General features: G+C 38.4%; 1 protein-coding gene across 1 annotated transcript in view; it reads left to right on the forward strand.

Moving 5' to 3' along the window:
- LOC102037607 (chondroitin sulfate proteoglycan 4-like) overlaps positions 1-13,514 on the forward strand; it is a 37,074-nt gene that overhangs the window by 579 nt on the left and 22,981 nt on the right. Inside the window, exons 2-5 of the mRNA XM_014307406.2 lie at positions 4,801-4,964; positions 5,550-9,110; positions 9,981-10,451; positions 11,242-11,418. Of these exons, the coding sequence (XP_014162881.1) occupies positions 4,801-4,964; positions 5,550-9,110; positions 9,981-10,451; positions 11,242-11,418 (4,373 nt within the window). The remainder of the gene's footprint in view (positions 1-4,800; positions 4,965-5,549; positions 9,111-9,980; positions 10,452-11,241; positions 11,419-13,514) is intronic.

Raw genomic sequence — 13,514 nt, forward strand, 5'->3', positions numbered from 1 at the left:
GCGGCACAGGTGGTGGGACGGCGGGCATTTTGTGAGGGCGTGGTGTCCTCTTGCCTTGGAGTGAAGGCCGGGCTGTCCGCTCGCGTGTGAGCTCGTCTTGTGCCTGCCTCCCCTCCTGCTGCAGAGACGCTGGGACCTGACGTAGACTTCCTAATAAAAGCGTGGATGCTTTGCAAGCAACGTAGATGTAAACTTTTCTCCCTCCACCTCCTATCATATCTGTAGTATGTCATGAGGAAAAGTGCTGAGGTAGAAACAGGAATATTCCCTGCAATTCCTTCCGTGCGCCTTGCGTGGAAAGTAGTAGTCCCGATGATAAGTATCAGCCAGGAGCTGCAGGTATCTGGGTTTTAGCATACAGCTTCGGCTGTCCTGTGGCTTTTCAAGACGGGCCAGGCACCTCACCAGCAGTGATGCACGTTAAAGTGCGCATCTTGGGCAGTCATCAAAACCATTGAAACAGCCAAAAACCTCTTGAGATACAACTTGAAGTACATTGCAATTTGAGCTTGAAAGACTGGTAATAAAGTTTATTGTATGTATTTTAAAAACTATTGGATTAGCGCACAATTGAAGAAGTATGGTTTTCCATCCACCTTCATCCACCTTCTGTTCCTCGCTGCAATCCCATACGAGACAAACCAATTGCTGTAACATTCTTTAGAAATGTCGAATGGTCAGTTTCTGTGGTTGTGTGGCATCCGTTTCACTAGCTGAGAAGACTGGTTAGAAATGAACTAATATTTAATTGTAACCTAAAAAAAAATAGTTTTTACCTCAGAAGTTAATGAAAGGATTAAATTCAGATACTGTAAATGAAATACACCAATCTTTTCTTTCCATGAGAGAATTTCACTGATGGAGCTCTGAGTGATGTTCATCAGTTTTGTGAGTGAAGACTCTGCAGCCAGAGTGGATGGAGGAATTTTTTTATTCCTCATAGAGATGTCTCAGACATACTAAGGATGTCAGAAGATTTGACTGCCACTGAAATGTCAGCCTTTAGTAGTAGTAGCATTCTCTTAAATGACATGACAAAGGGTTTTGTGGATATTACTGATAGTGGTGTTAGGCCAACCAGTGCTTTATGGCTTGTTGTTAGAGTAGCGTCCTCTGTCCCTGGCACTGCGGGGAGTGCAGGTGCAAAGCCAGATAATACATTTCCAAACCACCTGGTAGGGATACACGCCTACTGCTTCTAGGTGAACCAACCTGTGATGCTCTGCTTGAGCTGCCTTCAAGCTGAGATTTGCTAGGCCATGTGGACTGACTGCACCACCAGGAGAGCTTGTTAAAATCCAGCTTTCTTCATTTGCTCCAGGTGCTGTTACAGCTGTAACCTCACTGAGAGGCAATCGAGCAAAAGGGAAGGAAACAGTCGAAGGCTGGGAAGGAAAAAAACCCATGAGCTTCTTGTAGGCAGTGCACTGAAATTAGGTTTTAAGTGGCTTTTTCAGCTCTTCAGTTTTCAGTGAGTTTCTGTAACAGAACCAGAAATTAAGATCAGCACTGTTCATTTCACATTCAGTGCTTTAACTACAGGACTGTCTTTTATCTGGGAGTCATAGAATGCTTTGGTTTGGAAGGGACCTTCAAACACTGTTTCTGGTGTGTAAAGCATTTGTAGATGCAGCATAGGGGTATTCTTCATTGTATACATTTTAGGTGAGTGTAAGAGGCTTACACACTCTGGTAGTGTTTGATTTAACCTCAAAATCTCGCTAAATTTTACACTGAAAAAGTGTGAATCAACCCTGAGAATTCCCTTTTGAATAATTGTTATATTTAGCCTTAAAGGGCTAAGTATTACCTATGAATCTGGCAGCTTCCCTTTCCACTTCCATTTTTCCTGTGTCTGTTATGTGCTGTTGATATCATCTATCAGCTTAGATAAGCTGACAAAAATGGAGGAATGTTTTTTCATTATGAAGTGTCCTGTTTTAATTCTTTGGAGGTTTTTTCACCTCTCATTCTGCTGCATTACTTTTGCTATTTGTCCTTGTAACAAAGCTTCATTAACCCAGCTCAGTGGGTTGAAATATCAGCACCATGTTTTGTAAGAGTGTAAGATTTGTAAGCAAACCATATTATGTATTCTGTGGTAATGGTGATGTTTTTCAGTCTCAACAGTGGAATTTGTTCTTATCTGTGATATGGCAAGTAATGTGTCAGGAAAAGAAAATTAAAATATGTTTCTGCTAGCTGCAAAAGAAATCATGCCAATGTACTGTAGGTGGTTCAAAATCTTGTTAACTGGTGGATCAGTGCCTACCTGCCCCACCTTCAGTGATGGTTTCTGACTCTAGGAGTTTTATGGAAGGCAGAAGGTTTAACTTAGATTTCTTTTTTTTCTTTCCAGAAAATTCATTTATAGTATAAATATTAAACTATTGCCCAGTGGTACTCTGCAAAATCTTGACTTCACAGCTTCATTCTACTTATTCTAAATTGCACTGAATAATCCATAATCTCTCTGCTTTTTCTTCCCCCAAAATCCAATATATGAATTTAGAATAATATTAAAAAAATATTTAACCTATTTCCTGTCCTATTAGTTAGTCCATATTTATACTGGACTATAAACAAATATTTATATTTGTCTCTAGTTATGTTATTCCACTACTTGCTTTAAAGACGAGGTCTTTATTTACCCCACAGAAAAACATTTTTATGTACAACAATGGGTCCTCTCAGTGTATAAATTTAATCTAAAACCTGCAAGGTGTATTTGAGCTTTTTGACGAATGCTTCTTTTAAACTAGAAGCAAACCGCTGTTCCATTTGGGATCAGTTTTTCTAGGCACAGTGATGACTCTTTCTTTGGAAGAAATATATGTATTTCAGTAATGTAAAGACCTTCCCTGTGTTTCTCTGCATACTTAATATAACTTGATATTACATAGTTGTTGGCTGTGGGTTTTGCTGAAATCTTGTTCTTGGGAAAGCTACGTAGAATTCTTATATATCCTATAGCAAATCTTTAGATACTATTATTGATTGTTATTTCATGAATGAGCTAATAAATTAGGTCTTTGATTTGGTACTCTGCACAGAATCCAGTTCAGAGTCAAAGTCACACTTTATAGGAGTTGTCAGAGTGTATTAGATTAAGCAAGGGGACAGCTAATGTAGGAACTGGAACATTTAAACCTCAAAAGTCCTCTGCAGTAATGCTTGATTTTAAAATGAGAAAAATATTTCAGAATGAAGCTAAAAACTGCAAAATAAGTATTTAACTGGTGATGTTCTTACAAGCTGTATCCAAACACAGCTGAAAGCATCATAAACTTTGGCAGATGGAATTTGAAAATAGATATGTCTGGAAAAAAGGAAAAGGTCAAGGATCAGCTTGAAGGAATCAAAGCTTTTACTAAATCCTCCTTAAGTACATCAAGAACAAAAGCCCTGCAGAGGGTCAGTGCAGCCAGTTGATAAAGTTACTAGTATAAAAGAGGCACTCAGAAAGGGCATGGCTGCTGCAGAGAAGCTAAACTAAATGGTATTTACTGCTAATTGGGAAGATTCCCAAACTGAATTTCTTTTTTTGGGGTGGTGGAAGGGGAGGAGAGGCGTTGACCTAAAAAAACTTGGTGATGAAATAATTTGCTTGCTAAGGGTAATATCTGATCTCATGCTTAAACTCCCTGGTACCTGAAGCCTGGATGGTGGCCGATTTTATGCTAATATTTAAAGCAAGAATTACCAGGGGCTGTAAGCCTGACATCCATAACTCAAATTTGTAGGTATTGTAACAAAGGATAAAAGATGCACAAGTGAGATGGATCGATTTTTAAGAAGTCTATAAGATTTCTTTAAAGAGTTCCTTAAAACCCCCTTGGAGTTTTCTTGGTGGGGGTGGCAAGTTGACCAAGATTTAGAGTTTCAAAAGACTTTTTATGAAGTTTGCTGCCAAAGGCTTTTTAGCATTCATTGGAGTGCAGGGCTCTGTATATTAAGTAATTGATTAAATAGGAGGAATGGTAGATGATTGATATATTTTTTATGTGTCAGAGGGAAGTTACCAGCAGAATTTTGGAGGATTTGGTTTTTGGATCTGTTGTGTTGTTCAAAATAGAAACAATGGGGATGGAAAAAGCAGTGAGCAGTCACATGAAAACTCTTACTGATGTTACTGTTCCTCAGAGCAGAAAAGAGGGGAGAATCAATGAAGGAAGCTTGTTCAGATTTGAGTGAGTGGCCACCAGGATGGTGGGGTGCTTGGAAGTTGCATACAGGAAACAAGAGGGCACTTATGCCTGGAAAAGAGGGATGAAAACATCTGAAAATGACAAAGGTGGCAGGAGACTTGTGGGTCTTCTCTGCAGAGATGACATAGATTGTCTCTGATGGAGATGTAAGAGCATGTTGAAGATGAAAATGTGTCCGAAGAGAAACCAGAATTTCTCTACTTCATAGAGAAATTCTGTTGCAACTCTAAAATAGACTGGATGTGACAAGCTCAGGAAAAGACCAGAAACAAAGAAACAAAAATTAAGGAGTATTTGAAAGAAATTATTCAGTATAATTGCATGGTTCTTACCATTCCAGTCATCACTTTTGGAGATAAGAAAGCTGGGCTGTATTCATCCCTTGCCCATTCTGGTATGGCCATTGGGCTCTTATTAAATTGCTTGGACTGGTGAATTTGATATCTGAGATTTATTTTCATTTGTATATGCATAAGTATGTAGATAATAATAGAAATTGTTCACATATATATGGGTATGAATGAGAAAACATTTTTTTGTGTGTGTTTGTGTGTGATTGAGTTTCCTATTTATTTTCGTTTATTTCTTTCAGTATCATTTTATGGTGGTAGCTTTGTGGAGGTGAACATGGCAGAAGCATCCCCTCAGACATCCTTACAGTTGCAGTTTCGAACAAGCCAGCCACAGGGACTGCTTCTTCTTGCAGCTGGGAAGACTGATTATTGTTTAATGGAACTGCGCTCAGGATATGTACAGGTATGCTTTATAACTGTAGCTAAAAATTATGTGTAGCCTGTGCTTATCAGAGTTTTTCTTAAGGCTGTTATCTATAACAAGATATCTAAACAAGTTGCTGTTCAGAGAAATTGAAAAGTCACTTAATATAATTGATAATTTCAAAGTATGGCTTTTATTATAGTTATATCTCTATAGCCTTTGAGATCTCTAGATCTTAAAATCAAGATCGTTGTGTTCAAAGCATGAGGTTCAGCAAAGACAGAATTTCAGATTTGATGATGTTAGCATTACAGAAAATGCTTGGATCTGAGTAATTGTATTTCTGCAAGGTAAGTTTTTGAAAGATCACTTTCGGTTGGGCTCTCACGAGTTGTTTCTAGTAAAATTGCAGTGGAGTCTGTTGCTTCTTCTGCAGTTATTCAAACATCTGTGAAGACAAGTAAATCTACATAGAATTTTATTAGGATTTTATTTTTTCAAATCTATTTTGTAAATTATATGGTTAGTGTGAAAAGATATGAAAATTAATGTATTACCTATATCTTAATGTATGATTGTGAATATAATTTTGGATTTTTATAGTTAAAATTCTATCTCTTGCAGTTGAGAATTAACTTTGGTATGGGAGAACGAGTACTGCATTCTCAGCAAAGATCTCAGCTGAATGATTTGGCTTGGCACCTGGTTGAACTGCATCATGAACATGATAATGTCACATTGGTAATTGATAAACATGATAGAACTAGTGCAAAAATGCCTGGAATTCTTTACGAATTAAACATTGATTTTGGATTCTACATAGGTGGTACTGGTAAACTTCATGTTCCCTACCTTTTTGGAGCACTACCCAGTTTCCGAGGATGTATTGATGGTGTGTCATTCAATCAGTTAGACATTCTGATGCCTCTGAGACCTTCTCCTGGCTTCAAAAACATCCATGAAGTTTCAGTGGGGTGCAGTGATGAATTCTTTGCAGGTGAAGAAGAACCCATTAGTTTCTTCAGTTCCAGGTCCTATATTTCTTTCCCATCATGGAGTGTGGACAGCGAGGGAATCTTCGAGTATGCTTTACAAACCTCAGCTGCATGTGGCTTGCTGCTTTACCAGCCTGGGCAAGCAGGAGATTTCATTGCGATGGAAATGGAAGATGGTTTAATTAAAGCTTATGTTGGAAAACATGAAAGTAGAACCCATCTTTCTTCTCATAGGTCAGTCAATGATAGTCGTTGGCACTACATCAAACTGAAATTTACTGCAGAATATTTGCAGCTAACATTGGATGAGGAAACTGTGAAAAAGTCATTACCTCCCCAGGGTAAGTTGCCTCTTCTGAAGGGATCCTTCTTTGTAGGTGGTGTAGATGACAGCATACGATCAGAAGTGATGAAGTTAATCTCAGTATCTAGGAAGTACGCCAGAGGAGGATCCTTCAAAGGCTGCTTAAGGAACCTGAAAGCCAACTCAGAAAAGAAATCACTGAAGAATGTTCTAGTAACTAAGGACATTTCAGCTGGATGTGAACTGCCAAGTTCTTTTAAAGCAAATCTTTCTTTAGAGACAGCTGAAAAAAACCCTCCTGTGAAAGCAGCTCCTGTATTTGCCATTTCCCATGAAAGCTCAATTTCTCTGGGCAAGGAAGACAAAAGCCACCTTTTAGTTCTGAGTAACTTGATTGTGCTAGAGGGTGAACAGGCTTCACTTGAATCTAAGCATATTAAAGTTAACTTAGACTTTCAGAAATTAGGAATTAATCAGTCACAAATTCTTTTTGATGTAAAGAAACCACCCTCTCATGGACACTTGAAACTGAATGTTGAACCATTGCAGGAGGTAAATACATTTACTATGCAGGATGTATGGCAAGGGAAGATTCTGTATGTCCATGATGGCTCTGAGGACACTTACGATTATTTTAATTTCTCCATTTCTGCCAGCAGTGAGAAGATTGTGCCTCCATATTTGCAAGGAAATGAGCAGCATATGTTTAGCATTACTGTTACTCCGGTAAATGATGCACCTGAGATCATACTTCCTGAGGGAAACTTGCTTCTTCTCTTAGAGAACTCAAAGAAGCGTTTGACTAATGACCTGATAAAGGTTCTAGATGAAGATACAGATTCTGTGGGCCTCAGACTTTCAGTGCTTGGAAATCTGAATGCAGATGCAGGATTTTTAGAAAATTCAAGGCATCCTGGAAAAGCTATCACTACTTTTTCTAATGAGGATTTAGACAACGGCACTGTTTACTTTGTCCACACAGGTGTCAGGAACTCAAGGATTGTTCTCAGGGCAAGTGATGGTGAGAAGGTGAGCAACACTGTTGTGTTACGTGTCATGGCAGTTCCTTTGGATTACAGAGTTGTCAACAACTCAGGAATAAATCTCCTCCAAGGTGTTACAGCTCTTATAAGACCTAGGCATCTGGCAGTTGAAACAAATGCTGTCCTCCAGGAACTGGAGATACGGTATGAGATCACAGAGCCACCTCACTTTGGTCAGGTCCAAAGGCAGCATTCAGGGGGGGTATGGAAGCAAGTCAACTCTTTTTCTCAGCGGTCTCTTCAGCGCAGCCGGGTGAGATACTGTAGCACTTTTAAAGACATTCAGCTGGAAAACATTACCGACCAATTTAAGTTCAAAGTTAGCATAGGAAACAGAATAAGTGATGAGCACACATTTCCAATCAGAGTGAAATGGTTAAGGTACAATCTATTGAAACATGCCCCTCTAGAAATTGAAAAACCAAAAAAGAAGTACTTGAATTCTGATAATCTGTTTGCTGTGATTGCAGATCTAGAAATACCTGAAGATGAGCTTCGTTTCAAACTTCTGTCCCTACCAAAGAATGGACAGATAGTGCTTAATGACCAGGCTTTGAAAGAAGGTTCAGTCTTTAGCCAAAAAGATATTACTGATCAAAAAGTGGCATATGAATTAATCAGCCAGTACCATGAAGGCTATGATTCATTTAGATTTCTCATTTCTACAAAGTATCTGGATTCAAATTTCTATGACTTTGAAGTCTACATCAAATCAGATTTGAGAAACCTTATTTTGACTAACAACGGCCTTAATGTTATTGAAGGGGAAGGAGAATTAATAACAAGCACAAAACTATTTGTGCAAACACCAGATAATAAAACTTTCCAATATGAAGTTATACAGTTTCCTAAGCATGGGAAATTAAAATATACTAATTTTTCTGGTTCATTCGAGAATAATGACAATCTTACAACTTTCACTAATAAAGATATAACTGATAAGTGCCTTATGTATGTGCATGATGATTCTGAGACGATGTTTGATGAACTTCTTGTCCGAGCTTACAGCAAAGAGTTGGGAAAGGGGGCAAACTTTGATCCAGAAGTAAAACCTTTGTCAGTAGAAATCAGATTCCATATTTCTGTCCAGCTGAAGAATGATGAGAAGCCAGTTCGTGTAGTTGATAAGATATTTGACATAGTGAGAAACGGACAGCGATTATTAACTTTGGCAGATCTTTGCTATCATGATCCTGATTCTGATTTTGATGATGGACAGTTGCTATATACTAGGCGTGGTATTTCCAATGGGGACTTGGTGCTAACAAATGATACTTTGCATAGACTCTACCAATTCAAACAAGTGGACCTGGAGCAAAAGCAAGTCCTGTTCATACACCATGGTGCAGATTTTGGGCGTTTTGTGCTTTTTGTGACAGATGGCAAGCACTATACTTCTTTGCTTCTGGAAGTGAATGCCACCGATCCTTATGTTAAGTTGGTAAATAATACAGGATTGTTGGTTCAAAAAGGGAAAGAAGAAACTGTTTCAACAGCTATCCTCAGTGCTGCTACAAACCAAGACATAAGAAATGATCATGAGCTTACATACAAGATACTCTCTTTCCCAAAATATGGAAGAATATGTGTGAATAATGTATTAAAGGATTCGTTTACTCAGCTTGATCTGATAAAGGGACATGTGAGCTACAGACATGATGACAGCAACAACCTTATTGACACATTTAACTTTACAGTCCATGCTGGAGATGTCCGTCTGGATGCTGGACTACAGGTTCGTGTGTACTTGGAAAGTCATCAGCAGCCACCAAGGATTGTGAACAAAAACAATCTCTTGGTTGAAGAAGGAAAACCAGTTAAAATCAGTAAAGGAAAACTGCAAGTAGGTTAACTGTGTTGTCTATTCCTCCAATCTTGTACTAAGTTTTCCTCAGTTTTTTAGCTGTTGGCAGTGTCTTTAGTTTGTGTCTTCTCTTCCTTAACTCCTTTTGATTACCACTAATATGACTGCATTCTGGGTGCTTAGTTCAGGAGAGACTGACACTAGCAAGCTTCCATTTTTAGGAAGGAAAATTGATCATGTTAAAGAAAATACTGGCCATAGTTTTTGACTCTATTACATATTGGTGCATAAGAAAATTATCATTAGGAGATTCTGCATGTATATTTTTGTCTTAGGTGTAACAGTTATTTGTACTCCATGTAATTGGTCTTAATTGAGCTGATGGGAAGGAAGAAGGGTTTTTTGGGAATGCCAAGGAAGAAAGGGGTTTTTTTAAATTTAATTTGGAGCTAGCCCAGTTAAAATCGTTTGAGAGTGACATCCAAAAGTTAAAAAAAATAAGTCACAAACCTGAGGCCATTTCTGTTTGATTAATGCTTCTCTGCCCAATTTTTGTGTGTAGCCTTCCAGGAACCACCGCGAGAGGGCTCTGGCTGCACGTTGCTGAAATCCTGAATTCCTTGTTTCAGGCAGGGATCTGTAGATGTGAGGCCAGTAGTTAATTATGCAGTATGTTCCTTTTAAAAACTTACAGAACATATTTGGGGTTGCAAAATGGCTCCCATGCAACCTTTATTTAACATGTGTCTACTTAAAGTATTATATTGTTTTGGGAACTGTGTAACCCAACTAAGTACCAGTTTAGTTAGGTAGACAATCCCAGAATTAAAAGTGAAAAATTCAGAAGAGAATTATAGAATTTCTCCCACTTCCACTTGAATAATTTTGGGATATGTTCTTGAATTGAAGGTTGTTCATGAAAATAGTCCTCCATCTGAGATTGTGTTCACAGTAAGACAGCTTCCCATACATGGATACATTCGGAAGTTTTCCTCGGAAGAAAGTTATCTCAGTTCTAACCAAAAGCCAGCTTTGAGCTTCACACAGCAAGATGTCGACGAGGGCAAAGTTCAGTATGTGCAGACAGTTTCTGACCAACTACATGACCATTTTTTTCTGGATGTGACCAATGGTGTCAGAACAGTGAGTGGAATAGAGATCTCTGTAGACATCATCCCCAGAATGATTCCACTGGAAGTACAGAACTTTACAGTATTTGAAGGGGGCTCAAAAGCCCTACTGGAAGACTATCTAAAAATTTCTAGTAGACACTTTGCAGGACTCAGCTGTGAATTCATTTTAACTGAGCAGCCAAAACATGGGTATGTTGAAAACTCTCGTGTTCCTGGAATAAAGTTAGCCACATTTACCAGAAAACAGGTAATGTCTTCAGATCTTCTTAGACATAGTCTTGATTAATTATTTGCTTTGCTGGAAGCTGTGGGATTTTGTGAGAGGTAGTGAGATACAGGAGTTTGAGCTTTATTCTGGCCTTGAGTTAAAGATCTTTCTGTTTTTTCTGTCTGGTCATTTGGAGTGGGGAGGGAGTCTGCCTTGTTGTGGTGAGCCACATCACTTCCTTGATGGCGCTTTTGGCACAGACTAATGTACTGTAGCCACAGTAGACTGATGGGCCACTCACATTCAGGCAGAGTTGTAGATACTCTGGAAATGTGAGACTTTGGGTGCATTTTTAAAAGACCAGAGGAAGTGCTATGTAGATTGAACAAGTAGAAAAGTGGGGAAAAAAGTAATTTTTAAGGTAATTTCTTTGCTCACACATAGCCACTATATGCACAATGTGCTAATTTTCAGTAATTTAGCTCCAAGAAGCAAGATGGTATCATAGGTCACCATCTACTACTAGCACTGTGTTCAGTTTATAGATTCCAGGAAACATTGTTAAATATAGTGGGGTTGGATTTCCATTTTTGCTTCAGGAGGAAGGAAAGAATGCCAAGACTGGGAAGATATTCTGACTAGAGGAATGGACAGATGAGCAGTAAAATTTACTGTTGTGAATGGAGCAAAGATAGAGGTACAATATGATATTACAGCATAAACAAAATGTTCATACAATAAATACAGAGAGCTATGACTAGGATGTTTTTCAATGTGACATTTATTTTCTTCTAGCCTCTTTAGTTTTTCAGCTTGTTATATTTTTCAGGTGGAACAAGAATTAATCTACTATGTTCATGATGACAGTGAAGAACCGATGGACAGTTTTACTGTTATAGTAAATAACACAGAGTTGTGGAAACAGAGTTTACCCCGAACTGTGTTTGTAACTGTTACTGCAGTAAATGATGAAGCTCCTGTTGTAAAAGTAAACAAAATTCTTCAGGTATGCTTTTCAACCTTTTGAAGTGTTAAAATAATTCCATTAGTTCTGATGCCATTTTTAATGCACCTTCATTAACAGGCTATTAGGTTTGTATCTGGTAGGATAGCCAGTGTAATATGTAGTAGTCCTTGGGTTTAGGGAAATTAATGCTAATGAAAGGAGGCAGTACATAGATTATTTGTATCTAGGAAGGTTTTAGACATGGAGAACTCCTTTGGCTGTTGTAAAGTTTATCTAGATGTCTGAATGAGCATGCTTTTAATCTTAAAGTTATGTGAAGTCTCTTGGACTGATGTAGGGCTTCTGAGGGTGGATGGCTTGCACCGATGTTTGTTATATTTTTGTGTTGTTTGCTGAGGTATCTTGAGGACTGTTAATGAACATGTAACTTAGAAAAGTACCAAGAATATGATGATGAGAATGCCAACTTTTCACTATTGTATTTGCTCAGCTTTCCAACCCTATGCCTCTTGCCATGAAGTGTGCTAAAGGGTCAGACCTGCTGAAGTACATTCTACTGCCTGCTTTTGTCCAGATATGCTAGTAGGATGGGACAAGAGAGAATTTATTATGTGTTGGATATCTCTTACACAAAGCAGGAGTGGTTCCCTTTTAAAAAGTTGCAAATAACATAATGCAGTCTGGTGGAAATCTAGGGTCATCAAAATATTAGTCCAATCACTGAAGCTATTACTTCACAATACCACAGTGTGATACTGTGAGCTAAGAAAAAACATGTTAACTTTTTTAAACTGCCTTCCCCCCAGAAAGTCCTGAAGAAAATTTTAAAGTTACCTTTAGCTAATGCTACCTTTTGCTCTTAATAACAATTGCTGACTTTTTTAATCTACAGATCTTTGAAAAGTTATCTACCACTACAGAAGTGACTACTGTCACTTCAGTTTCAGTGCATTTTTAGATTGATTAATTAATTAATTTGTTTGTTTATAGTATTTAAACCAGGACGTATTTGTATAGTATTTTTTTGTGTTACGATAGCAGTCAGTAATGAGAACCATTTTAGTAAAGACGCTGTGCCCAAAAAGCCCCCCACACGTAAAGACTTTCAATCTGAGATCTGATGAGTAAAAACAAATTAAGTGACTTCAAAAAGCAGGATGAAATGAACATGGTCAGCTAAGTGGTCACCAGCTGGAAGACATCAATGTGGAGAAGGTATTTAGGAATAGGCTTGAAAGAAGATAAGCAGGATATTTTGAAGCTGCAGTCATTCCCAGTGCTCTGTGTTGCAGTTTATAAATGGGTGGTACCAAAACATGCATTTAATTTTATGTAGTTAATTGTGTATTGGAGAGGGAGAGTGTATTACTCTAAAGATGATGATAACCTTGTATATTTCACATCTTTTCATATGAGAAAATACATAATTTTTACAGCTTCATTGTGAAAGCAGATAATCTGCAGATGCCCACAACAGGAGAGAGCCTGCCCTGTGCAGAGACTGCTGGCAGAAGGGCAGACTGCATTGACAAACATTTGGGTGGCACAGAGCAAAATCTTCCCCGTTTTAAGTAATCACAGTGGTACTCTACAGACATCAGCATAGCATGCAGCAATCTTTATCTAGTCACAGAGAAGAGAGCACCATGTTCAGCCAAGTTTTTTGGGATCTCTGTTCTGGTGCATTGTTGGCATTAAACTGTCAGCATTGAACTGCTGGAATTGCAGTCTGTTAACAGACCTAAGGCTATGTAGTGCACTGCAATGCAGCTTATGGATTTTTCTAAAAATATCTGTGAATCTAGGCTTCCCAAGAACAGGATTAACAAAGCTTCGCCTACCCTGAGCTGGTCCTCTCTACTGGGGAGGCAGTCTGTGTACTAGAACCAGGATGCTGCATTTGTGCCTGTGGTTCTGCTAATGCAAAAGCTATTGTTGAAAACTCAAATTTGTATCTGTTGTGGGTGGCTACCATTATGTACACATATGGTAGATTCATGTGCAATCTAAAACGAATTTGGCAGGCAAGTTATCTGATGGGAGGAATATGCTAAGATGAGTCTTCCTCAAATCAAGCTTGCACATCCTCAGTGGATGGAAGAAAATGGGTTTTTATTAGTTCTGCTAATTAATGA

This window comes from Geospiza fortis, unplaced genomic scaffold, assembly GCF_000277835.1.
Source record: "Geospiza fortis unplaced genomic scaffold, GeoFor_1.0 scaffold443, whole genome shotgun sequence".
In the NCBI taxonomy this organism is placed as follows: domain Eukaryota; kingdom Metazoa; phylum Chordata; class Aves; order Passeriformes; family Thraupidae; genus Geospiza; species Geospiza fortis.